Source organism: Hydra viridissima, unplaced genomic scaffold (genome assembly GCF_058129835.1).
Source record: "Hydra viridissima isolate aposymbiotic clone 2 unplaced genomic scaffold, HvirCarnegie_v1 scaffold_10, whole genome shotgun sequence".
Lineage (NCBI taxonomy): Eukaryota > Metazoa > Cnidaria > Hydrozoa > Anthoathecata > Hydridae > Hydra > Hydra viridissima.
In genome coordinates this window covers 17169280-17196869 of record NW_028324309.1, presented here as the reverse complement: position 1 = coordinate 17196869, position 27590 = coordinate 17169280, and the positions used below count along the sequence as shown (strand labels likewise).

Below are 27590 nucleotides of genomic sequence, written 5' to 3'. Positions count from 1 at the left end.
ATTAAAATACTTAAATTTTCATCAATAGTTTAATGATCACAACATTTTCATCTTCAAATTCACAAAAAAAAAAGAGCTGCTTTTGTGTGTGCCCGTGCATCTAAAGATACAAAAAAAAAAGGTGCATCAAACCCTGAAAAAAAGTCCTTGTAATTTTTACCGCGTTGGTAAAACACAGGGATTTTCTTTAATTTCTTAATACAATTTTTTTAGACAGTTTACTCACTGTTTATAAAAATAAAGATTTATTCAAAATCAAATATTTAAACTGCGTCCAATCAAAGTTAAAATCTGTCTCAACGATGAATTCTTTTATTTACCAATAAAAATATGTCTCATTTTTAAAAATAAAATTTTTGACCGTCTTCTGTTCCTTAAGAAAGAAATCTCTTTATGAACCAGCTGTTGTAATTATTTCCACTTAATTGCTATTTGTGATTTATAAAAAAAATCTGTTGATTTCAATATTTTAATATTTATAACAAAATGTTCAGTCAACCTGAACTTAATAATTTGCTTAGTTACTACCCCCTGATATCATCGTAAAATAAATTTTTAGAATTTTTTTATGAACTGACATTCAGTGCACATTAATGCTTTGATCCCTAAGATTAAAACACGTGTTCACTTTCTAAATGAACATCCCAAAAACCCACGGGACATTTACAAGTGTTGAACCAAGAGAGACAAATTCAAATTTTATTATCGATTTTGCATGGCACAGATTAAAGTTACGTCTCAGCGCACGTCTCATTCCTAATTATGAATTTTAGCTCACTCTTGAAATTGTTGACTAATTAACAACTGACTTGTAAATTTTTGGAAAGTTTAAACCTTTTTCAGAAATGTTTTTTTTTTAAATAAAATGGCAAATTGATTGAAAAAACGAAAATTAGGTATTTCTAAAACTAAAGCCACTTGTGTAATTTATTTATTTGTTTGATATTATTTTTCCACTTCTTTAAGAAGGACAAGTATAAATATTAAAAAATCCATCTTGATTTTATTAATAAACGATTTTCCGCTGGACGAACTTAACAAAAAGTATTTCTTTAGAAAGTGCAGCTTTTATCTGAACAAAGTTGATTTAACAAAACGTGATTTCAATACGGACTTTGAGGAGCATTATTGAGTGTTAGAGATTTTATGCTTATCAATAAGATTAAATTTTTTATTTGAGCTTCGAATATTTGTTTTAGAAAACATGTTGAATAGTTTCACTTCCTTGTAAAAATATTTCATATCCATCTAATCTTCATAATACAAACTTCACACGTGTTATCGAAGTAAATGAAATACTGAACAACAGTACCAAGAGTATGATACAAAAAGGAACACCAATTGCATATTATTTAGCATAAAAATCACTGCAACCAACGATAATGGCACCTCCCATCGTCAGCACCTCCCACCAGCCGTAATTATGCCAACAACCCTAAAAAATAATGAAACAAACAGTAGCTTAATGTTATCTTAGTTTATTTATTTCATATTAATTTATTAATTTATGCTAGTGTAAATATATTTTAAAGTGTTTGAGAAAGACACATGTTACTGTTATTTGAGTTTTACAGGTTTAACTATGAATTTTAATTGGTTCTCCATCATATAAATGTTCACCGTATAAAACTCTATCATATAAAACTCACCAAACATTTTCAGTGGTCGCTTTCTAACATGCCTCGTTTCTAACATGCCTCGTTCGTTTTTAGTCAAGAACAGAGAAAAGTACAAAGCGTTGAGCAATCTTAAAAAATGTAAGAAAATTTTTGCAAATTTCAAATGCTACATTTCTTGTCCACACTTGTTATTTAAAGAATATTAACACCTAAAGTGTTTTAAAACGACGGGGGTTTGAACGAACTATAATTCTATTGACAAGGATGTACGTTGAAAAGCTACTAAGAAGTATGGCTAACTGTACCCTTAACATCTTCCTTACAATCAGGCAATCAAGACAATAAGACAATCAAGACAATCATTTAGATAACTGAAATATCCGTTAGCTCAGCTGTCTGCATGGAAATGCACACGACTCTAAAAGCAATTTATAGACTTTATGTCGTTAGAACTTCTTTTTAATTTCTTTGCGAGTTTTTGTGGAAAAATGACAATTAGTGAAATTTTTCCAACTTTTCAAAAAAAAGGCAAATAAAATTTGCGCTGTATTCATTAGTTGCATTTGACTGAAGTTCTCTTCAGCATTTTTTGGATTTTCAGCGGGAGCCTTGTAGATTTTTTGCGTTCGCGAAAAAATATCTACCACCCACAATGCTCCTGATTTACTCGAACCCTGTATTTTTTGAGAGTGCCATCGATCTTTTAAAAAGTTCATTTCCTCTTTAGGTGAAATTTATACAAGTGATGAGCATCAAGCATCTCAGAGTTTTCCTGAAACTTGTCGCAGCATTCATCTGTCTTCCATCGATCGTTCGAAGATTTTAACATGTTCATTCGACATTGTGGATCAAAGCGTGACGTATTGTGACTCAAGCGATCTTTCAGATGAAAGTGTTAAAGAAGCCAGCAATAATATTTTTTTGTGTTGGCATTGCACGAAATCATTCAACAAAGTGCACGGGCTTGAGGTACACGTGCGACGATCACACCCTGGGTTACTTAGACCTTTTCAATGCAAATTATGCGGAAAGACATTTGTTCACAAAATAAGTCTAGAGCAGCACAGCGCAATTACACACGCGTCTTGTAAAAATTTTGAGTGCAGACAGTGCGGAAAAACATTTAAGAGGTCTTCCACTCTTTCCACTCACATGCTCATCCACAGCAACATCAGACCGTATGCGTGCTCGTATTGCGTAAAAAGATTTCACCAGAAATCTGATATGAAAAAACACACATACGTACACACTGGAGAACGTCCTTATAAATGCAGCACATGCAACAAGTCTTTTAGTCAGTCGTCTAACTTAATCACTCACACCAGAAAGCACAGCGGTTTAAAACCATTCGTGTGCGGATATTGTTCAAAGCACTTTTTTAGGAAAGTCGATCTGAAAAGACATTTATTTGCACACATAAGATTTTGACCAGTGCTTCGAAAAAAGACGGATGTTAACTGATCTTAATAATTTTCTCTGCAACTTTATGCATCAAGCTTTTTTTAAAAATCGGATTTACCCAGGATGCATTGTACTTTTTGAGTTAGTAAACAAACGGCTACGAAAGCTTCTTGTCAAAAGTTTTTAAAAGATTTGACAATTTATCCAAACTTTTAACAGAACTGAATATTTAAATGGCGCTTTCAACCGAAACGGATGAAATATAGCTTTAAAAATTGTAAAGTTAATATGAGAACATCAAAAAACATCCAAAAAAATTGCTTTATAACTGAATTAGAATTTAGAGCTGAAATGTGAAAATGGTTCGATAAAATGAAAAATGTCAACTTCTATTAGATGTAATTAGGATAAAGCACGCTCTATTTTGTGTTTCAACGCCCTTGGGTTAAAATGTTAGTCATTTAAAACAATGAAGCTTAATTTGCGCAGGCTTTAAACAGTAAAGAAGGCTCAAATATAAATAGCAGAGGCAAAAACATGATAATGCACTGTAACGTAAAAATTTATTTATTTGCAATTTTTTCAAAATTTAAAGTGCACGTTACATGGAGTAAAAAAAAACTAATAATATAAAATAAAACCTAAGAAATTAAATTTACGTAATTAAAAGTTAAGGTTTGTGTCGAAAATATTGCATTTTTTATCATACTTATCATATTCCTTCAATTGGTATGTACAAAACAACAAGCAAAAAAAACACGAACAGCATTTCATAAGCAGCCCCCCCTGTCTCACGTCTGTCTCTGTAGACACTTATCGCTTTCTAAAAGTCTGAACAAGAAATTTTTTTCCATTACATCAAAGATATAAAAATCGTATTCCATATAAAAAGCACGAGATATTTGGAAAAAAATTTATGATTGAGAAAAGCATCTGACACAAGATATCTAATTGCACATTTAATATAAGATACCTTTGTTATATCAACACCCGTAAGTTGTTCCATAGCTTGTGGCATCTTAATTACTATATCAAGCAGCTCTCCGGTTATCTTTGAAGCACCGATATCTTTGCTGCCACTCGATATCATTGTCATTTTCTTCACCTTCGATAGTGGATGAGCAATTTCAGCTGCAACCTACCAAGGCAACAAATACAAAAAGTGTTACGGTTCATCTGAACATTTCACGGGTGAAATACAGTTTTTTCGTTTCATACTTTTTCTGCTCTTGAGAAAAAAGACATTTTGTATTTGAAGATACAATAAAAGATTGATTGAGAATATACTTTAATGTAATGAGTTTTTTTTTTTTTTTTTTATAAAAATCGAGTCTATCCTTAGAATATATGATTTATTTAATTTTCTTTTTTCATATTCTATTTACTATATGTAAACACTCCAGTTACACAGCCAGATGGGGGTGAGGGGCCACACCCTCTCCCCCAAAAAAATGTTTAAATAATTTGTAAATCAGGAAAATTACACACAAACATTAAGAAAACTTGTTTTGAAATTTTGACTTGAACTGTCCTTTAAAATTTCTTTAAATTTAAAATATAGATGAATAATTGTGAGGTAGGAAATCATTATTAAAAACATAACCAAATTTTCAAACACTTTTAACATGTTGATGTTTTCATTTGTTGTAGGCAGTATAGCTCACAGCAATTGGGATTTTCTGAAGACAGTTTACTAAAATTTTTTTTAAAGATAGTTCTTACTGTATGAGATTTGCTCTGGTTCGAATTTCTGGGAAACGAAGTTTTGTCAAATGCTCAAAAAATGGTTTATTTTGTTCTCTATCAAAACCTTTTTTCATTGGAGCCAAGCGGGACTAATAGGTTTGTTTGGTAGGTCAGACAATTCAGCCACATGAGCAGCTTAGGTTGCTCTAACCTGAACATGATGAGGTGAAGATTTGTGATAGATGTAAAGATGGCCTTTTTAATATTCGAACTTCTCTAAGTGAGCAGGTCTGATAAAGACAGAATACCTACTTAGAGAAGTTCTAACACTAAAGTGTGGTTTCAGAAATTCTGTGAACTTCAGAAACATGTCACTTATCATGTTAATGTTGCATGGCTCTAGTTTAGTGCACAAAGTCTGCAAAACATTCCTCTAATCTGCTAGTGACGGATGGATGTTTCTTCTTGAACATACAATAGACTTAAAATATTTAAGTCCTCTGAAAGGTACAATCTGGACAGAATATCCTTGAAATGACTTGATACATTCAATTATGAATGTCAATAGAAAAAAATCTCTTCTTATGATGACTTCACCTATCTTTACACAACAAACCTGATAATGAAAAAAACAAAAAAACAAAACAAAACAAAAAACAAAAATTAATACAAAATTTAAGAAATTGTATTAATTTTTTATTTTTTTAAATTTTTGTATGTTTACATTTAATTGCTACATTTTACTTTGTACCCTAGATTTAAAAAAAAAGTAAAGAAAAAAACTTGTAAAGGTAACTAGTTCTTTTAGATCTCTAATCTCTAACAATGTTCAGATGATACTTATATGAATAATACTTATATGAATGAAATTCTGCTTTTGCTGAATTTAACCTTTGGTTTGTATAAATGGTCTTTGGTCTTCCAAATTTTTTTGGAAAGACTACTAGCTGGTCACATGATTTTTGCTTAGATTGATTTGTACAAAAATACATTAGATAACTTTTTTCAGCCAAGATTGGACAATGATGTTTCCTTGAATGTAATCTGTTTTTAAACATGAAAGAACTTTATAACATGTCTTTTATGTTGCATATTATCAGGAGAAAAAATCTCAGCACCAGTATGTTATCAAAGAGATGCAAACTTTGTAAAACTGGACAATTTTTTATGCCTGTAGTCTTCATGTCAGTTATAAAATAATATTAAGTAGAAAAAGTCATATAGCAATAATGTTAGTATTAACAACAACAACAATAACAACAACAACAATAACAATAAAAGCACCAATAGTAACGTTAAAAAACAAACAACAATAACAAATTTTCTAAACTTACTTTAGGTAGAGTTTCCAATAACATGCCAACCATGGCTGCTTCTTGGTATTCTTTCCAAGCTTGAGCTTTCTTTGACATTTGTTCAGCCTCTGCGCGAGCTTTTACCTCAATTGCATAAGCTTCAGCTTCTCCACGAATCTAAAAGCACAACACAAACAAGAGTTTAACTAACTCAAACTTATTTAATTTACTTTTAATAATACAGGGTGCAGCAGCAATATTATGAACTAATTTTTAGGTTTTGTGATGTAAATAAAAAAACTTCTGAAACTTGTTTTTGATTGATGTTCAATGGATGGTAATAGATTTGAATAAAATTGTGAATAAAAAATATTTTAGTTTAAAGATTTACAATGGAAGCCAAAAGGACTGATGTTTTAAACTTGATTCATGTTGGTTTGCCTGTAACTGAATTTTATTTGTATTTCTAGATTGTCTAAAACTACATTTTACAAAGTGAAAAAATGTGACAGTGCTGAGAGCCCAATTGGCCTCTCCAGTAAACAAAAAAGTTGATAAAAAGTTCACTAAAAAACACGTTGGAAAGAATTCGTGAGAGGACAGTCAGAAGAACACTAAAAACAATCGGAAAAGTCAGTGTGGCCCAACCTATATATCAACTTTTGATAGAAAAACTTAAGACTTTAAGACTGGAGCAATCAAAGAAGTTTCTGAATTAGCTGAAAGGCCATGCTTTATCAACAGTCAAATTTTTCTCAGATGAAAAACTTTTTAGTGTTGACTGATCAATAGACGAAATGACAGATTTGTAGTGTAGAAAGGTTACAGAGCAACCCTGTTTGTCATACCAAGTATCCTCAGTCCATTGTGATGCTAGGAATCCTTGCTTTTAATGGAAGAAAATGTCCACCAATCTACATCAAAGAGAAAGAAAATTCCCAGAAAACAATTACAACTTTTAACAGGACAATGCACCCTGTCGTTTGTCCAAAAAAACCCAACAATATCTTCAGGGCAATATGGCTAACTTCTGGCCCAAACACTTATGGCCACCATCTAGTCCTGAACCGAATCCCCTTGACTTCAATGTGTCGAGCATAGTTAAGAATAAGACTTGCAAAAAGCCCCACTCAAGTGTCAAGTCACTAAAGTCATCTATTACCTGTGCTTGGAACTCAATGTCAAGAGACTATATAATCAGCACCTGCTGGTCCTTCTGTCCAAGGCTTGAGGCATTGATCAAAAAAAAAAGGAGACTTAATTGGATATTAAGGTGGGAAAAGTATTTACCTTTAAATTTTCTTTTATCAATATTCCATGAATATAATTTTTTAGTGCTTTAAAAATTCATTTTGAAAAATGTTCTAAAAAGTTCACAAATTGCTGCTGCACCTTATAGTTTAAAAATTATCTTTGAATAAAAAAATCAGCAAACTTATCCAAAAAAACCACATACACGGATAGATTCAGCTTCAGCTTCTGCTTCTAGTATGACTTTTGCTTTGTGAGCCTCTGCTATTGTTTCAATTTTAAATTTCTCAGCATTGGCCGGCCTTTTTATTTGTGCTTCTAATTCCTTCTCTTTACGTTGAATTTCTTGAATCTGAACATTAATAGCTTGAGCTCTCTCAATTACTTTTACATCCATGTCAGCTTCTTTGATTTTTTGTTTTGTGATAGCAGCCTATAAAAAAATACCCTTAAAAATATGTTTGTAATGAAAAGAAAAGAGTTGGATAGCATTGTAAAGCTCCAATTATTCAAGTAAAAAACTACATTCTAATAGTTTAAGAGTAAAACATTGACAGATTAGGTCAAAAAAATAAATATACCTGAAGGTCATATGACAACTCTGCAGTAGCTTTCTAAATAGGACAAGAATAAATACTTACAAAAACAATTCTAACAAAAAAAAAAAAAAAAAACTAAATAATAATAAAGAATAAAAATAACAAAAAATATATCAAATCATTTATAAATAAAATTACAATAAAAAAAATTATTTTACAAAAAAAGAAACTTCTTACTTTAGCATTAACTTCACTGTCATAGGAAGCTTTCTTTAACTGAAAATCTCTTTGAGCTCGAGCCACTTCAGTTTGATTTTCATATTCTGCTTTTTTGCGAAGCTCCTCAGCTTCTGCTTCCTGATTAAAAGTAAAAAATTCTAAATTTTTTCTTTTTCTTAAAAATGATTAAGTTTTGAAGAACATATAAATAAAAAAATCCCGTGCAGAAGAAAAGGTAATAAAAATATACTAACAAAAATATTTGGATTTTTACACATTAGAGTAACTCACTCTAATCCCTGACTGCATTTTGGCTTGTGCTTGGCCAATGCGTGCATCAGTTTGTACTTCGGCTATTCTTTTTTGTCCAAGAGCAAGCAAATATCCCTAAAAACCAAATAAAAAAAAAACAAACAACAACTTGAAAATTGGTATTTGTCAATGGCATTTGTACTTGCTGAAGGAAATTATACATAAACTCATCACAGTGAACCGAGTGTAATGTTTTGCAATAAATTATGGCTTAGATATGTCAGAAAAATTGAAGAAAGTTTGCTTATTAATTGTAATGGAATACAAATGTTGAAATTTTACTCTTTTTTGTAGGCTGGTTCATATTTTTATATTAAGGTATTTCTAGCAAATACTTATATTTTCCAGGATCTTGATTTTAGAAAAACCATTAGATGGCAATTAGGTGTTTATTGGAAACATATTCATCAGATCTTGCTTCTAATTTTAATATTCCTAATTACCTAATAACTTTTTTTGCAACTGATATTAAAATTGACAACTATAACATTGATATATCAATGATAGTCTTAAAAAAAAAAGAATTTTAACACATTCTCCTTTTACCTCCTCATCCCTGACATCTTTTAAAGTATAAGAAATAACTTGAATACCCATGTGCACCAAGTCTGATGTTGCAACCTAGAAATATTTTTTAAAAAAACTATTATGGTTTCTTTTTTTTTTTTGCAAATTCAAAAAAGCACATTAAAGCTATCATAATACCTCAAACACAGAAGATGAAAACTTCTTTCTGTCTTGATAAATCTCCTGCAGAAAAAAACACCAATCATGATATTTAAATGATTCAATAAGCTTGATACGATTGTTGTAAGAAGAAAACAAACTTATTGCAAAAATTAAATCATCAAGTAGATCAAGGGAGGAGTGATGATAGCAACTAGCAACAATCTTTCAACCAAATCACATTCTTATTTCAGAAGTTCAGAAATAAAAACTCCTAGTTAATTGTAAAAAAAATGAAATAAAAACTTCTGAAATCCTTGACTTACTTCAACTGTCATTGTTCCCATGATTGCTCTTTGATGTCCTTCCTGTCAATCATCATTAAAAAAAAGAAAACTAAACTACTGCTATTTTATTCAGACTTAAAAAAACAAAAAGTCTTTTTTTACTGATACTTGCCTTCCAGATTCCAGGATTGCAGCAATGCTAGGTACTGAGCTACAAGCATCTTTTTCATATTTCAAGTTTAGCAAATTAACTAAGTTAGAGATTTGTTTAGATTTACAAGGTCAGAAGAAGTTAAGGTTACCGCAGAAAGTATATACTTATAATTAAAACTGCATGTCATACTTATTATAAAAACTGTGTGTCATGTTGAACAGCTTTTTTTACTCCTGCAAAAGCAAAAATCTATTTGCTTCATCATGATATAGGAAGTATACACTTTGAGTTCATTAAAAAAGACATATTTACTACATCGTGATGTGCATATTAATTAAAAATCTTTTGATTTCAATTTTATTGTTTCACAATATCCTTTTGTTGAGTGATTTTAGATTTAAAGATTTAAAAGAGTTAACAAATTTAAAAGATTTTTGTTTTGTTTTAAGATCAAGGTTTTTATTTTGTGCTTTTTTTTATTTTGACTTAATGTGATCAAAACCAGAAAAAAAACTAATACCAAAGTTTCAAGAGCTATTTTGCTAATTTGAGCTTCAGTTTTTCCAAGAAACTGTTGACAAGCAGCATGCAACATCTCTTCATTTGATCCTTGAACTTTTACCTAAATGAAATAAAATTTGAAAACTCAAATCAGCAAAAAAAATAATTTGCAAATATTAATTTGACAGTTAAAAAATGTGATAATAAAGATTTACCTGAGCAATGCCAGTCACTGATATTGGTACACCGTGAAGTGTATACACACGAGGAGACTCAACATTCAAAGTCATTACATTTAAACTGATTCTATTTGTTATTATTAAAAAAAAGATAATCATTATAAAAATAAAATTATATTTTACAAAAATTATTTTTAAAATACTCAGTGTATAATTTATTTATACTATACATAATATATTATGTTATACATAGTATAGATTATAGTTGTGGTGTTAGATAGAAATATATCATATACTTGTATATAATATATTTCTATCTTAACCCTCAATTATCTTATAAGTATATAGCATATTATTAGAACTTTTCCTAAGTTTTTTTATTATGCTTATTCTTAATTACTTTTAAAAATTGAAAAATAATAATTATAAATATATACAATACTTTTAGCCTATAAACCTAATATACAATCCTCATTTGTTTATCATACTACAAATAAAAAAATTCTTTTCTAGTAAAGGCTTTTAAATAAAAATTTGCTTTAAATAAAAAATCTTTAAAAAAACTTTAAAAACAATTCTATGGAAATCCAGGAAGGGAGGCAAGTTTCTGTTGCCCTGTTTAACTTTTTATAATGGTTACAACAGGTAGTAAAAGGAAAAATCTATAAGCCAGACTACAAATGATAAAAATCAGTCTCATTTCATGAATGAAAATCAGATCAATTCTAAAGAACTAAAAATCTTTAATCATTTTGATTTTTTGATTTTTTAGTATCTTAAACATTTTTCAAGACATAATTTTTTTTCTTTAATAATAATTTGTTTAATGTCTGAAAAATTATAACTTTTTATAGAATTCACTTGTTAACTTAAATAAAATAAACAAAAGGTATAAAACAAGACTATAAAAAAAAAGCAAGTGCTTCACTCTAACAACTGGTTATATGACATTCAGCGAAAAAGAAAGAAAGACTCAAATTTATTTGGTTGATTGTGTTGGTAATCAATTAATAATTGAATGTATATGGTGAAAATATATAGATGTAACAATCATGTAAACCCAAAACTTACTTTTGAACTTTCTGAAGTCCAGCCCAAACAAACTTTCTACCTCCAGATATGAGCAAAGGCCGTTCTTGCCCACACCCTAAAACAAAAATTAAACACCCTAAAATAATCTTAAAGGTATTCAGATTCATTCAAAAGGAATCTCAGGAGATTGAATGACATTGAATCTCAGAAACATTGTTATTGCATGTTAACAAAATAATTTTAAAAGAACAAAAAAAGAAAACAATTTTTATAAGGAAAAAAATATTTTTTACAACTTTATTATCTTATTTAAGTATGTTAAAATATATCAAAAAATACATCATTTACACAACTTTACAAGAACAAAATTAAGATTTATATGACAGAAACTTGTTTTAAAGTTATCTACTTTTTAACACTTAATTTACAAAAAATCCTATCCTCTTTAATTTAAAGAGAAATAGAGCTTTTTAGATAATCAGCCTGCAATTAAATAGCATATTTCTTCTTCAAAGTAGCTATTCAATTAAAAATTAGTTGGAGCCTTGCACTTTGTTAGTAGAAATGTAAAATATCAGATTTTGTTATTTCTGGCTAATACACACACTTGGTATTGCTTTATGTGCCCACAATAAACTCAATACTAAGTTTGAATTTATGAAGGTATTTCAATTTTTTGTGTTATCTTATAATATTTCCCTTTTTGTAGTTTTTGTTATGAATTGTTATGTAAATGTTATGTATTCATGTATGTATGTTATGTATATATGCATGTATGTATGTATATATGTATGTATGTATGTATGTATGTATGTATGTATGTATGTATGTATGTATGTATGTATGTATGTATGTATGTATGTATGTATGTATGTATGTATGTATGTATGTATGTATGTATGTATGTATGTACATAAAAACATGCATACATGCATATATGCATATATGCATACATGCATACATGCATACATACATACATACATACATACATACATACATACATACATACATACATACATACATACATACATACATACATACATACATACATACATACATACATACATATTTTCATCTAAATAAAAGTTGTTTTAAATTTTGTTATGTAAAACAGGATTACATTTTTTATCTTACCAGAAATAACCATTGCTTCATTCGGTCCACATGTTTCAAAACCCATCTCAAATTATAGATAAGGAGAATTCCTTTTTCAACTTAACTTTACAACTTATAACTTGACAAAATGGTTATACAGGCGGGATAATATGCTCAAGTTTTCTCGGTGTAAAATCGCCCTTAGTAAAACGATAAACTTCGAGGCGAGAAAAGTAGGCCCGTCACAACAACGATCCGCAGAATAACTTAAATTTTTATACCATTGCATTAAGGGTTTCGATTCTTTTCATTGATTTATTAAAGGCTTCAGTTACTTTGCTTATATTAACTCCATTATTAATTTGTATCATTTTAAAAGAAGTTTTAAGTATTACTTATAACATCTACCATGCTTAAGGGGCTCAAACCCGCTCCCTCTAAATCCCCCACCCTTTTTTTGTCATGTTTTCTTGAACCTTTTCAGTTCTTTTTTCGATTTTTGTCTCTATCCTTAGTTTCGGAAATGTTAATTTCTTTCTGAAGTTCTGAGCCGCTCTTGATATGCTTTCATTCTTTCTCGCATTAAATTGCTTTCTTACTGGCAACAGTAGCTTAAAACAAAATGTTCGGCATTTATACTTTAAGTCTTTCATGACTTGCTATGATCATATAAACCTGTTGAATCAATGTTCAATACTTTTGACTTTAGAATATCAGTCAGTCACAACACGAATAAAACAATAAGTGAGAAACTAAACTTGAGCTCATTAGATGAAAAATATTGTTGAGTATTTTTAAATGCTGGATAAAACACACAAGACATGGAGTAAAATCAATGAAGAACTAAAAACCTGCCTAAAAAATAGGCTAGAAAAACAAGTAAGAAAAAAGACAATGAAAAAGAAAAAAAATATTAGAAATAAATATTAAAATCTCAATCAAGACCATTTTAAATCTTATGAGTTACCATTCAATATTTAATCAAACTTTTTAAAAAATGAGCGAAATTCGATAAGCATATCATTTTTGGTCTAGGGAATTATTATAAAATTTTCTTAATAAATTCACTTTTTTACTAACTACATTCATTGCATTACCATCTGACTGCGAAAAAATTATTTATAATTTCAACCCTTTTATATACTTTACAACCGTGACATACCATTAAATAGATTAAAATTACAGATGCGTAATTTTCTATAAACAACCCGAATATACAATTACAATAGAGCATTAATCCGTTATTACATAAAATATAGGCCACTTTACCTTTTTCCGCCTTATGATGATGTTATTCACAATACGTGTCAGTTTTAGTTTTTTTTTTTAAGTATTTTTGCTTAGAATTTAAGTGTCTGCGTATTGTTATCGGTATATCGGTATGATCCGATATTTTGAAACGATAACGATATGAAACGATAACAATATCAAACGATATGAGTTTGTCTATGAAACTTATCGTTTGAAACGATAACTGATTGGAAATTTATCGGTTGAAACGATAAGTCGGGTTTTTTTTTATCGGTATTGTCGTAATACATTAAAATAACGAGAGATATCGATTAATAATAAGAATAACGATATTTTTTACAATATTCGAATTTATTTTTTTAAAAAATGCCAAATTTTACTTCAAATATATTATAAATCTTCAAGTCGAGTCAAGATGTCGTTTTGCCTGTCTTTACCGGTTTTACAAGTTAATCCTTCCTAATGATATATGTTAACTAGATGTCTAACTTCACAAAAATTTCGTAAGAAAAAGTGAAGCAAGTTTTTAAAGTTTTTAATGGCTGTAGCCATTTTATTTAAACTGACAATTATTCAATTTTGTTTTGCTTTGATTTATCATTGCGTCATTTCAGTCTGGCAAAACAAACCTGGGGCCAATGCTATAAACATAAAAAACGAAGTTTTTTCCGTAAAACACGAAGTTTTTACCGTAAAACACGAAGTTTTTACCGTAAAAAGCGAAGAAAAAAAAGTCCATTGCTATTAACATTCAAAAAATTCCGTTTTTAAGATAAAAACTTCGCTATTAAATCCAATGCTATAAACAAACCAGGGAATCGCCTTTTCAGATAAAAAATGCGTTTTTTCGAAAAAAAACTTCAGATAGATTTTTGATCTCAATTTTAGATATTTTCTTCGTGATTTTTAGCGGCCATTGTTGGAACAACGTTAGCGCTTCAAAATCATTGAACATTCTTTGTTTGTGTTTTTATGTAGATACTTTATAGATAAAACTGAAAAGGATTTTGGTAACTTCATTATAAACTAATTACTTAAAATCTGCATTTAATCGATTATTCAGTTCCTTGTTGTGCTTCCTTAACAATGCATGCATGAATTTAAAATTCCATACTTATTTATGTAGGTTTTCGATAGTAATTTTGGTTAAACAAATTTTTCATTGTGTTTGACTAAAGAAAAGTATAAATAGTCGATAAATATGCCATATAATACACAAATACACAACAAAATAATACATAAATACACAACAAAATAAAATGCTGTCTAAAGAACTTAAAATGTTACCAGCAATTAAGATCAGAGAAAACAAAGAGGTTCTTCTTGGGAAGCTTAGTTTGTTTTAATTAGCAAACTATTTAAATAAAAATATGTGTAGCTACATTATATTTTATATATATGTATATATATGTATACATACATATATATATATATATATATACATATATACATATATATATATATATATATATATTTACAAATGTTATAGTATAAGTATGTAGTATATAGTATATATTAACATAATATAAGTATGTAATCAATCAATCATATATTTCTAAAAAAAGATTTTACATTCAAGTTTATATACAAATAAACTAATGTAAAGAAAACTACTAATAGTGCTAATGATATATAACAAGGGTAATAATAATGGCAATTATTATTACCATTGTTATTACCCTTATTATATATCATTAGCACTATTAGTAGTTTGAAGTATATATATATATATATATATAATATATATATATATATATATATATATATATATATATATATATATATATATATATATATATAAATATATATATATATATACTTTTAATAGTTTTATTAATTTAATACACTAACATTGAAAATAGCTTCTCCTACACTGTGTATAATACGATAAACTGTGTTGGTAGAGATTCCATGACAGTCTCTGAAAACATGAAAAAAAACATTTGTGCCAATAAAATGAAGAAAAACCATTATCTGGAAATGTACTGAAATGCTTTTATTTCGCTTAGTATAATATGGCAAATCATCTTTAAGTCTAGTTTCTAAACAATCTATTAAAGCTCTTGGGACTCGATACTGCTTTCGAAAAACGTTGTCAGAAACATCTTCGTTAAAAAAGCGACCATTAAACTAAAATGATATTGAAAAACAAAACAAAAGTATAATTTCTGCGCCTATTTAGTATGATTTCTGATTTTGTTCGATAAAAGATCATTAAAAAAACATCAAAATTTAGTACTTTTAAGTAATTTTTTAAGCACCAACCTCTCGAGGCAATCGGTGGCGAAGCTAATTTTCTGCAACTTCGAAATCTTAGTCTTCATCCGAAAAAATTAAATCCATGTTCCTACTTTAATTTTACAGTCTTTTTAAACACCAAATACTAGAATGTAAAAATATTCATAAAAATAGCATAGGCAGCACAGCCTACTTAATAACTAATAAAATTTATTAAGTAGGCCTACTTAATAAAAATTAAAAAAAAATTGTTGTTTTCAATGATGTATTACGAATAAAAAAAGTTAATGAATTTTAGTGACGTATACGTTTTATGCTTTATAGCAATGGCCGAAAAAAATACAAACAGCGATAAATTCTTCGTGTTTTCGAATTTTTTTACGTAAAAATAATTTACTCAAAAAATTGCGTTTTTACGAAAGATTTTTTTTCTCGAAAAAAACTTCGAATTGTTTATAGCATTGGCCCCTGGCTGACAAAAAATTTGCTTCACTGCGGAAGCGCGAGTTAGATATCTAGTTAATATGATTGATCCTTCCAGACCAATCAAATACAAAACAAAGTTTTCAGCTGATGTCAGCTGAAATCTTTGTTGATCAACAAAAGAAAAAAAAAAAAAAAAACATTGAAAAATAAAGCAGAAGTTTTGTAAAAGTAATCAAATTTAATCAATTTTGAAGGTAAGAAATGATAAATTTTTTTTAATCTTATTTTTTATTTGTTGATATAGTAGTATGTACGAAGTGTCTATTTTTTACTTTGTTATTAAATTTGTTAAGTAAAATATGGTTAAGATTAGGTAACAAAATTATAATTGTTACAGGTTATTCAAAGTAGGAAAAAACATATATATATTTTTAAAATATTATGTTAATAGCTTCATATAATTATAAAATTTGAAATGTCAGTTATTTGAAACGTCCGATAGACATGTTATAGTAAAAAACGTTGCCATTTTTTGGGAAGATGCTAGTTTTTGAGAGAGAGTCAAAGTGACTAGCTGGGCAGAATCATTGTCCAGATTAATTTTTTTTTTTTTTTGAAGTAAAAGATTTTTTTTCTTATTCAGTTTAGAAGTTTGATCTTATAAGTCAGTTGCCAGCATCATGCCGCGTCCAAGAACGGAAACCTGAAACTTCTTTAAAGAAGAAGTGACTCAAAGTGCAACAGATGAAAGAGTCGTCCAAGCAAAGTGCAAGCTCTGTCCGGCAGTTGTCAAGGTTGCAGATCATAACACTTCTGGCATGATGTCCAATCTTATTAGAAAAGCATCCAGTTGAATTTGCCCAGATTGAACGAGACAAGTCAGAGAAGAAGAGGAAGGCTGATGTTGCATTTATTGAGTTTGAACAGGTATCATATAACAGTTGTGAAAAAAAATGTTTTAAATTGAGTATTTCTATATTTAGTATGTTCAAAATTTAAAAACTGTAAAGTGTTACAGGCTTTGGCTGATTTACAGCGTGTACATTGTGATATAAAAATTTTACAACTTTTTTTTAACTTAGCATATATACGACGATGATGAGTCCTATGAAAAGGATCATGGAGACAAGGTTCCTCTGGTCATGAACAGAAGAGTAGAGTCAAGAAAACTGGGCAGTTCATTAAAGGCCAATCAGAACAAAAAGATTGATGCTTTTTTAAAATATAAACCACAAGACAGAGATCAGCTTCAAGGTGATTTAAAAATTACAAAGTTCTTAGCCAGATGCAACTACTACTTAGCCTTATTGAGCATGAAGATTTCCAGGATCTGATTGCTTATTTCAACCTAAAGATGCTGATCAAATCTGCCACAACATACTCACGTTATAAGTAAGATATATAATTTATTGTACTTTTGGTTAAATAAATAATTTTGAAATGGTTTCATTTGGTTTAAGAGGGGAACAAGTTTAAAGAATTTGTATAAGTTTTAACTCAAACTTAAAATCCCAAACCCCTTAATCTTAATTTGCAATAAAAATTACACCATAAGTCCCATGACGCCATTATTGCATTATTATTGTTTCTTAGTAAGTTAGTACCTCCCTATTTAATTTTAAAATCATTACCTTCTAGACCAGTCCGCGCCAATTTTTTTTTATTAGTTTTTTTAAATAACTGAAAGTTAGTATAAGCACAGTTTTTTTTATTTTTATTTTCTTCTTTTAGGTTGCCATTAGTTTACAAAAACGTGAAAGCAGCAGTGGATCAAGTTCTGGAGAAAGAGTTGCCAAAAAGTCCTGGATTCGCCATTACTTCTGACATGAGGCAAAATCCGACTTATGACGCCTATTAACCTATCACACTCCACTTAATTAATGAAGACTTCAACCTCCGATGGTTGTTATTGGTGTGTCACCCTTTTCTGGACGCCATACTGCATAAGCTATTGCAAACAGACAGGATTAGTAAGTAAATTTTTATAGAAGTTTTTATAAATTAGTATAGTAGTACTTATAATAATATTTTAACTTATTGTATTATATTAATTTAACTTACTATATTATATTATTTTAACTTAATATATTATATTATTTTTACTTACTATATTGTATTATGATATTACCCGTTAATATGTAATGTTTTTATACCTTTAGTTATAATTTTATTATACAATGTTAAAACTAAAGGTATTAAATTGTTATATTTAAATTCTAATTTGTATACTACTTAATTTGTATAAAGTCAGTTGAAGGTTTTGATGTTGAGTCAGCCATTAAAAAAGCCACAGAACTGTCATCTCTATGCCACAAGTCCTCTTTGTCAGAACAGCGAATCAAGAAAGAGATTCAAAACATGTTGGATGACAGCGACACACCTGACAAGGAGGAATTAAAGTATGTCAAAATTATCTCACCTATCAAAACCCGCTAGAATTCCACATTAATGGTGATTAACAGTATTGAAAGGATGAGAAGACCTTTGAGCTCAATCAGGGACAATCTAGGTTCTTACCTTAACAAACTTGCAACCGCTATTCCAAGTGAGGATGAGTATGACCTCTTTGACGAAATTTTACCAATTTTGAGGAAAATCTCGGACATTTCAGAAAGCTTCTCTGCTGACAAGAAAGTCTCCATTCACAGAGTTATATCTCATCTGTATGGATTGAAATGCCGACTTCAGCAAGCTATTCGTAGAAGCCTGTCTCCTACTGCTGAGATGTTTTACTGAAAACTAGTTAAAGCCATTGCTTTCCGGTTTCCAGAATCTGGAGCAACCAACTTGCAGTCACCAATTTACTGAATCATCTTTAAAAGACTCAGTCTTTGAAAAAGATTGGTGGATTTGATGAGGCCTATGACGCTCTTATTACACAACCTCAGAATCATCAAGAATGGAATCAGGCAACACAAGAGACGGAAGCCAGGCAACTTGAAGAGGTAATATCTCAAGGTTCTCAACCAGATAACGACCCTTTCTTTGAGTAACGACCCTAGTTAGAGTTACCTCCGCCCCAGTGACTTTTTTGTTTTTGTTTTTTATTTTTGACCATTGATTTTTTTCATTTCATAAAGATTCATCAGCTCAATTTTGAAATGCGATCCATTGTATGAGACTGCTTTCAATTTTTATATATGAATTCCTTAAAAACCATTCTAAATTATAACTAATCCATCTCCATGGCCGTTGAAACACTCCTTAAAAGTTCGTTTTTTAACCGAGGAGGAAAAATTCGTCGCATTGACCCAAAAACAACAGCAACAGAAAAACGTTTAACTGAACAAAGATTTGTGTTTCAGGAAGATAACTATTCTTGGCACTCTTAAAACGTTCAATTATATAAAATAGCCTCCTCAAATTCCAGAATTAAATCATACCGATTTGTTATGGGATTATCTAGAAGGAACTACCTGTGCGAAGACTCCAAATCTTAATCGTTGGAAAATCCTTCGATTTCTTTTAAGTGAGATCGATAAATCGAAAGATCGAAATCGATATGAAAAATTAATCTAAAACCGAAAAGAAAATTTATCGAAGAACAAAGAATTTAAATTAAATGTTTTCTAATTAAATTCTTTTAAAAACAAAAAATAAAATGATTATTATTCTTATGCGTATAGAATTTCAAAAAGTTGATGTGTTTTTTAATTGATATATATTTACTAATTTTTTAAATGAAATTTCAACTTGTCATTGTGGACTTATCAATTTGAGCGGAATTTTATACTCTATAACGTACTACTAGAAGAACCCTCTAAGTTGTGTCCAGTCAGAAAGTTCAGCTATTAGTACATGCAGCATTTTTTCGATAGAGAAATTAACTTCTGGGCTGTTAAATTTGATTTATAAGCCGTTTTATCTTTCTCAATTTCGTTACAAAAAAAAAAAAAAAGAAGCAAAGTTAGGATAATTATATGACATTTGGAATACTGCGATAAAACGGGTCAAGTTAAAATTATAGGAAAACCATTCAAACTACCCTAAATAAAATTAACACCACACATTTTAACTGTTTATGAAAACTTGGCCAAAAAAACTCATTCACAAATGGTGCAGTAACTGACTTCATTTTGCCTCATTGAAAAACATCACCAAGCCACTGAATCGAAAAACATCAGCAAGCCACTAAACAAGATTTTTCTTAGAATTAACATGAAAAAGTAGGAAATAGTTTGCGTTTTAAAGTCTTGGAAAACTGTTTGATTTTAAACTTATGGACTCAAATTTTTATAGTTAAAAATTGTTTTGAAAAAAAGTACATCTCGCAAATACTAAAGTGTATAACATGGCTATGATTTTTCTAGGGTCAACCTGCTCTTGTGAGTTAAAAATATCATAGCAAAATAGAAAAATACGTTGCGAAAACTTGATCAGTTGAAAAAAAGCGTTTATTCAGATTGTCGAAATGAACTTTGGAAGGGCGCTAGTTTTTGATTTCAAGTTTCGATTTCGTGAGCCTCGTATTCGTGCGTTCTAAGTTACGTGTTTTACCTTGAACGTAATAAACAAGTCTGTTTTACGCTGAGTTATAATAAAAAAAAACCGTAAAAAAAAACTTCTTCCAGTATTACATAAACAGTCTAAAGAGTAAGAAAGTTCATTTTAATAGTGTTTTTCATGGATTCTTTGACTGGACAAACCCTCTTCAAGGCTGATGGTTCAAGTGCTTTAGCTGATGATGTTCTAAGTGGAAAGGTTATTCTGCTTGACCAAATAGTTTTAATTTGCTTTAATTTTTTTGTGTAAAACTTTTAATTTCTCAATGGTTACTGTTTTAATTAGGATTTGGTACTCTATTACTTCTCTGCTCATTGGTGTCCCCCTTGCAGACAATTCACTCCTGTATTAAAAGAATTCTATGAGGTAATTTTACACAAGTATATCTATTTATGAGTGCATGATATATAATTATACATATGTTTAGTAAGTATATTTATAAATTTAAGAACAAGTTTGACAGAAAATGTAAATGTTTTATAGAACACGTAATTGATACATAAAACAAGTTATAAGTTTTTATAAGTTTTTATTTATAAATAATTTTTACATGCTAATTTACATTCATTTAAAATTCAGATAGTTAAAGATTCTGGTATAGAAATTGTATTTGTATCTTCAGACAAGAGCCCTGGTGACATGGTTAACTACATGAAGGCAAGATTTTTTTTTATTTTGTGTGTTGGTGTTTTTACTACACTTTTTAGCAATTTCATGCATCAATAAAAAGTTGCCAGAAACTGAAACTAATTATTGTAAGTATATCCTTGAACAAAGATACTGAGTTAATAATTTTAAATATCTAAAAAATACATTATCTTTTTTTTTAAATTTATGTATGATATATTTTTAAAAAATTTGATTTAAAAAAAAGTAATTATTACAATGTGCAAAAAGCCAATGTGGATTGTAGTTAAAAAAATTTATGAAAACAGTAGCTTTTATGTTCATTTTTCATTTTTTCCAACAATTATATATGCAATTTTAAAAATGGTTATTACAGAGAAAGAAACAAACTACTAATAGCATGTTTAGATGATATTTATAATTTATGGGCATCACATTTTTTACAAGACATTAGTTCATAATGTTATAGTCAAGTGATGTTTATAAAAAGAAAATGCAGTGAGTTTTACATTTACTAAGCTGGAAGTTCCAAAGCTTTAAATATGTGTCCCATTTTAAGTATGTATGCTAAATTAAATATGTATGTTAAATTAAATATGTATGTCATTTTATAAAAATTGTTATGCATGCTACAACAGTAGAACTACAGCCAATAAAGTTATGATATATGATACTGTTGCTGCTCATTGATGAAAAATATTTTACCTATTGCTGTTACAATTAAAACAGCTATTTGATATTAAGTTTCTTTTCAAAGTTTTTGTTCATACCATTAATCAGTTTTTCAATGATTAAATAAAGTTTAAACTTTTTTTAATTGTTCTTACATCGTATGAATATGACATATATATATATATATATATATATATATATATATATATATATATATATATATATATATATATATATATATATATATATATATATATATATATATATATATATATATATATATATATATATATATATATATATATATATATATATATATATTGTCATATTAATACGATTATAAGTTTTACAAGCCTATAATTATGATTATACAAGTCTATAATTATAAGTACTTTGTTATTAATTTTATTAGCATTCTTTTTCATGATTTTAACTAAACTACATTTGGGCAGGAATCTCATGGTGATTGGTACAGTGTAAAGCACAGCTCTCCCCTTGCTGTTCAGTTAAAGGAAAAGTATGGTGAGTTATAGTGATGGTTTGTATTGTTAAATATGTTGTTATGTTAAAAGATCATTCCCAATTTTATTTTAATTTTTTTCTGTTATCTTTAACTTCAACATAATGTTTAACTTCAATGATGTTTTTTTTTTCTGCAGATTTTTTGTTGTTTCAATTAGTTATATTACTTTCAAGGTATCTCTGGAATACCTTCCTTGATTGTTTGTAAAAAGGTAAGAAATGGACTAGATTCATTTTGAAAATGTGCAGTAGAAGTCGTTGTGGTAAAAATGTTTATGCAAATAAAAAAATTTCAATTCAGTTTTAAAGTTTAGTAATTGAACAATGCAGTTTTCTGCATAAAAAAAGATAACAGCAGAATTAGAGAAGCCATAAAAGGACATAAAAGAAGCCATAAAAGGACATAAGAGAGGGAGTATGTGCATTAAAAACTTATTCAGTCTTAATTTAGACTTCTGAGTTACAGTGGTAGTTTTCTAATAAAAACGATTTATTTTATTTTTAAAGTTTTGTTGTAAAAAGCAACTAATCTACTTTAAAAGTGATCTCAACTTTTCATATTTTTCATAAATAAACCCAAATTTTATCTTTAATGGATCATTAAAGTATCTGTTTTGATTCATGTTACTTTCGATCAGAATGGGTCAATTGTTACAAAAGAAGGTCGTAGGGATGTTTCAGTAAAGGAACCATCTGCAGCTGTTAGAGATTGGAAAAAATAAGTTGTGAACAAAAGAACAAAAGAAATCTCTACTTTTTCATTTTTTTTTTAAGGCAATGCATTTAAAAGCTTGTTATTATTTTCTGCACTTTGTTAATGAATCATAAACTTTGGTTGTTACTTAAAGTAAATTAATTTGAAGAACGAAATATTTGTTGTTTCTTTTCTTCCACCACGTTTTAGTTTATAGATTTTTGAATGGACTTCATCCTACGCAATCGCCAGTTGGCATTTTTTAAGGCTATTTCACGCTATTATTTTTTAAGCTTAGTTAATTTTTTAAACGTTTTTTAACTTTCGTATTAGTTTCAAATGATGCACTTCTGTTAATAAGTATCGGGATGACTTTAAAACTACTGCCGCTGTTTTTGAGTTGGATACCTCAAATCGGCATTTAAAAGTGCTTTAAAGTATTAGAAAAAAATATTTCGAAATGGAGCTAATTTAGCCGTTTTTTAAACGATATTTGGTTTTTAAGGTAGCTCGACTTAACTGTATTACTGCTTTTTCCAAAATCAATCTCCGCAAATTATCCACGTTTTTGTGAGAAATAAGATTAATTGGAAATAAATTGAGAAATACTCATTTTGTATCAAATTTTGATAAAATTTTTCTTTCAAAATCCTTTCAGCTTTCATTTCTGTAGCAGTAGTAGGAAAAGGCCGGTTTGGAGCCACTTGATTAACTGCCAATGGTGCCCGATATCCATATGCAATTTTAGGTGTTGACTCAAAAGCTGGCAATAGGAGTTGACTACAAGTGAGAATTGGGGTTGAGAGGTGGTGACATCACAAAATGTACAAAAGCACACAAACTGTTTTCTGTCAAAAAATGTGTGCATTTTCTTTCACGCGTTAACATCATGCTTCATTTCAAACCTTTCTTCTAACCATCTCCCTCCCCTCCCTCCCTCCCTCCCTTCCCCCCCTTCCCCATAAGTTATGGTTAACTGTATGAGTTACAAACTATCAAATATTTACTATAGCCCCAAAGGTTACTGGTGTGGCACTACAACTTTCATGAAGTAAGTGACTAAGGTAAGCGACGATGTTAAGCACACATGTCTAAAAAGACAAGCAGCCTAGCAGATATACTTGCCTGTTTCACGATATATTCCGTGACCAATGTTTTATGAGGTACAGCCCGATTCAGTTCGCCAGACCAACTACTGTACTTATCACACGATAAGGTGAGCTGCAAATCTCATAAATACATTAACATGTTTCCTTCCTCTACCGACATTTCAGTGCGTTGTACTTTCTCTACTTCGAGCGTCCTTCACATGATATTTGAATAACACTAACGTTTGAGAACACATTCAGCAGTGACGCTTTTTTTTTTACGTTTACTGTTTTCGTATAAAATCTGAGCACGGTCTTTGATTCATACATAATGGCTCTTTTCAGGATCCTTCTTGTCTGTGATAAGTAGTAGATCTATTATTGATCTTATCAAAGTTTAGTTCACCTTAAATATTGCAGAGGTAACGAGCCACTTGAAACAAAAAGAGGGAAAGAAAGGAAAATCGAAAAGTATATAATAATCCAATTTTTAAAAAAAATTCATCTGTGACCATATTTCAACTTTATTAAGCCTCAAAGCAAAATTAATAATCAGGTGCCTGGTGATTGCTTATTTTTCTGGCCCTGTGATTAAATAAAATACCTTTTACTAAATACTAAATAAAAGTTTTTTGTATTTTTAATAAAAAAATAAATGTATTTTATTTAGTTCATAGTGAATCTAAATTAAAGAAAACTTACTTCAAAGAAATGTTAGAGTTTCTGTAGTTTTCAGAAATGTCAATCCTTTTCAATTCCGTTTAAGTAAATGTTTACTTTAATCAGGCTCTATTTTTTTTGCTTTTGGAAAAAATTTGTAGAAAATTTTGTTTTCCTAATTAGGGAAAAAGAGATGTTCAGTTTGAGGGATGATTTGCTAATTATTTTTCTAGGCTTACACATGATATGCAACAATTATTAAAAATTCGGGATAAATACAAAAAAAAAAAAAGCGGAAAAATGTTCCACTTGTCAAAAATAAAGCATTAGAAATTTCTGAAGAAGTTTGTGTTTTAAATGTTATAACTTTTCTTGTCATTTTTGTTTTTTTTTCCATTTTTTTTCTATTTTCTATTGTCAAAAAGAAATTTCGGCGAGCTCGCTCTAAAAAAAATAAGATTTTTGACAAAAGCATTTTATGATTTTTGATTAAATAAACTTTCATGATTCTGAAAGTAAATTCGATCAAGAATTTAAATAACTAAAACAAAATCCCTTTGATAAATTTTGTTTGCCCAAGGATTAAGGTTTTCTAAAGGGGTGTTAAATCCTCGAGGACAGATAATTATCCGAACATAAACAACGTTTCTGAGTGATAGCTAAAACATGATTTGTCAGCAATCTTCGAGTTATTGTATCATTAAATGATGAGTAACCGCTAATAATTTGATATTTTTCATAGCTATTTGATTTGTCATCGAAATCATTAAAAATGCAAGTAAAAAATGGGGATTAAAAGTACTTTCAGAATAATAACAACGGCTTTCATCAAAAACTTAAATTTTTTTCTAAAGAATTCGCCGATGTTTACTTTTCACACTGAAGTTTTGTGTTCGGATTTCCATCTTTTTCTAACTGTACAATCATGCGTGGGTTCTTCTCGAGCTCATGATTTAATTACTGCACTATGGTTTTCTATTATGCCAGTTTCTTTGAACATTTTTTAATATATATTTTCGTCAAACTGCTTAGGCTCGTCTGTCGTTGTGGGATATGCGAACAATGATAAGATATGAGAGTTTTTTGCAACCGCTTTATCTTTAAGAACATCTGTGTGGGGAATTATTTTAACCTTCCCTGACACACTAATGAGTCAGTGTTTTGTTTATGAATTCGATATTGTTTATCCCAACTGACTGCGAATCATGGGGTTTAACAAACTCCACTCTTTTTGATATAGTTTTACAATCGCGTCATTTTAACACATTAAATACTTTAACACTTCACATGCATTAACACCTTACATATATTAACACCTTACATCCACTAACACTTTACATAGATTAACACCTTATATACATTAACACCTTGCATACACTAACATGCTATTAGCTGAAATGAAGTAACACGCTAATAGTGAGGACGCTTTTCACTACACCTGAAAGCTCGTTCTCGTCAAACAGTTGATAAAAGATTGTTATATCCTCGGGTATGTTTTCATTGACAACAAACGGGTCGCGTTCTTGTATATAATTATTATAATACGATTCATGAAAAATGCTTACTGATCAGTATTAGCTGAAAAAGTAGTACCAGGGGAGCTGGTATAGGTTCGCGTCTAACTTAGTGTTTCCCAACCTTATTTCCTTCATGCCCCAGTAAAACACCTCAAAGTTTCTGAAATTCATTCAAAAAATAAGAGTTCGAATTATTTTATAAATTTAAAACAACTTTCAAATTCAAATCAATTACAATAATTCACAAAACAATTCACTTCACAATTTAAACAATTTCAGAGAAATCAAGCAACCAGTAAGAACAATCGAAAACGATATCATAATTGGAACTGAAAAAATTATAAAGATATAAATTATAAAAAAGCTAAATCAAAATGATGGTAATGGCAACAGCAATTTTCGACCAAAAAAAGTTGCATTAGCATACTTTTTCAATGTCTCGTTGCAAAGACATGCCATTGTCCCTTTTACATCAAGTAAAGATATGATTGATTCATCATTTTGCATTTCGCAAAGTTCTTGTTGGTACTGCGAGGTGACATTATTTAAATCTCCCAGCATTGGCTGAGTTATCCAACATGGAATCTCAATTTTCTTAAATCAGATAATCTTTCTTTCAAATCAGAGGCCACCTTACTCATGTGATCTACAATAATGAGTACAGCAGGATCAGTTACATGTCATTTAATTAGCCGGTAAAACCGATCAAATTTTTTGGCTGAGACATTCTTTTCACACAATTGAAGAAATGTGATGAAGCAAAATATTTTCGCTTTCGCATCTACAACAACAAGTGTAGAGCAACAAGTGTCTTATTTGCTCCTTGCAGTTGGTTAATACATTTAACTTCAAATATATCTGTTAAATAACTAATAAATGCTTGACCATCAACTGTTTGTAAATGTTCCATTTCAGGTTTGTCATTCAAAAAGTGTTTTAGAATATCCAAGAGTTCCATGAATCTACTCAAACGATTCCCCTGTGACAACCATCTCACCTTGGTGTGAAGAAGTAGCCTTACAAAGTCGGCATTTTTATTCTCACAAAACTGTTTGAAGAGACTTTCGCATTTGGCATTAGCTTTTGTAAAGTTAATATAAATAGTTACTGAGTTCAAAATCTCATTTCAAACAGATGAAAGTTCTTTGGAAAGTAA

General features: G+C 29.3%; 3 protein-coding genes and 1 long non-coding RNA gene across 4 annotated transcripts; 3 read left to right on the top strand and 1 right to left on the bottom strand.

The window, feature by feature from the left end:
- The first annotated feature begins 1553 nt into the window (after nucleotides 1-1553).
- Nucleotides 1554-3320, top strand: LOC149883413 (uncharacterized). The gene is made up of 2 exons (XM_090101353.1): nucleotides 1554-1757; nucleotides 2347-3320. The coding sequence occupies exons 1-2, from the start codon at nucleotides 1694-1696 to the stop codon at nucleotides 3045-3047; spliced, it is 765 nt and encodes a 254-aa protein (XP_089957479.1). The 5' UTR covers nucleotides 1554-1693; the 3' UTR covers nucleotides 3048-3320.
- Nucleotides 3321-3569: 249 nt separating this feature from the next.
- LOC145181256 (flotillin-1-like) lies at nucleotides 3570-12483 on the bottom strand. The gene is made up of 14 exons (XM_090101347.1): nucleotides 12276-12483; nucleotides 11181-11256; nucleotides 10146-10236; nucleotides 9950-10051; nucleotides 9315-9356; nucleotides 9028-9072; nucleotides 8869-8943; nucleotides 8302-8397; nucleotides 8029-8148; nucleotides 7834-7866; nucleotides 7458-7685; nucleotides 6041-6178; nucleotides 3994-4158; nucleotides 3570-3851 (listed from the first exon to the last, which is right to left on the bottom strand). The coding sequence occupies exons 1-14, from the start codon at nucleotides 12319-12321 to the stop codon at nucleotides 3834-3836; spliced, it is 1275 nt and encodes a 424-aa protein (XP_089957473.1). The 5' UTR covers nucleotides 12322-12483; the 3' UTR covers nucleotides 3570-3833.
- Nucleotides 12484-16355: 3872 nt separating this feature from the next.
- Nucleotides 16356-19429, top strand: LOC145181296 (uncharacterized). Its single transcript, XR_016456685.1, has 5 exons — nucleotides 16356-16405; nucleotides 16795-17078; nucleotides 17234-17543; nucleotides 17883-18121; nucleotides 18399-19429. It is a non-coding gene; the product is annotated as an uncharacterized LOC145181296 (long non-coding RNA).
- A 1186-nt stretch (nucleotides 19430-20615) lies between these two features.
- On the top strand, nucleotides 20616-23345 carry LOC145181512 (nucleoredoxin-like protein 2). The gene is made up of 6 exons (XM_090101354.1): nucleotides 20616-20852; nucleotides 20940-21020; nucleotides 21234-21311; nucleotides 22406-22475; nucleotides 22650-22687; nucleotides 23114-23345. Exons 1-6 carry the CDS (start codon nucleotides 20775-20777, stop codon nucleotides 23195-23197), a joined length of 429 nt encoding a protein of 142 aa, XP_089957480.1. The 5' UTR covers nucleotides 20616-20774; the 3' UTR covers nucleotides 23198-23345.
- The last annotated feature ends 4245 nt before the right edge of the window (nucleotides 23346-27590 follow it).

Excerpts from the sequence above, each read along its gene's own strand:
- LOC145181256 (XM_090101347.1), bottom strand. The coding sequence starts at position 12,321 with ATGGGTTTTGAAACATGTGGACCGAATGAAGCAATGGTTATTTCTG. Across the intron at positions 11,257-12,275 it reads TGAAGCAATGGTTATTTCTG|GGTGTGGGCAAGAACGGCCT; the intron begins GTAAGATAAAAA and ends TTTTTGTTTTAG. Across the intron at positions 8,149-8,301 it reads AAATGCAGTCAGGGATTAGA|GAAGCAGAAGCTGAGGAGCT; the intron begins GTGAGTTACTCT and ends ACTTTTAATCAG.
- LOC145181512 (XM_090101354.1), top strand. The coding sequence starts at position 20,775 with ATGGATTCTTTGACTGGACAAACCCTCTTCAAGGCTGATGGTTCAAGT. Across the intron at positions 21,021-21,233 it reads TATTAAAAGAATTCTATGAG|ATAGTTAAAGATTCTGGTAT; the intron begins GTAATTTTACAC and ends TTTAAAATTCAG. Across the intron at positions 22,476-22,649 it reads TCAGTTAAAGGAAAAGTATG|GTATCTCTGGAATACCTTCC; the intron begins GTGAGTTATAGT and ends ATTACTTTCAAG.
- LOC149883413 (XM_090101353.1), top strand. The coding sequence starts at position 1,694 with ATGCCTCGTTCGTTTTTAGTCAAGAACAGAGAAAAGTACAAAGCGTTG. Across the intron at positions 1,758-2,346 it reads GTTGAGCAATCTTAAAAAAT|GTGAAATTTATACAAGTGAT; the intron begins GTAAGAAAATTT and ends TTTCCTCTTTAG.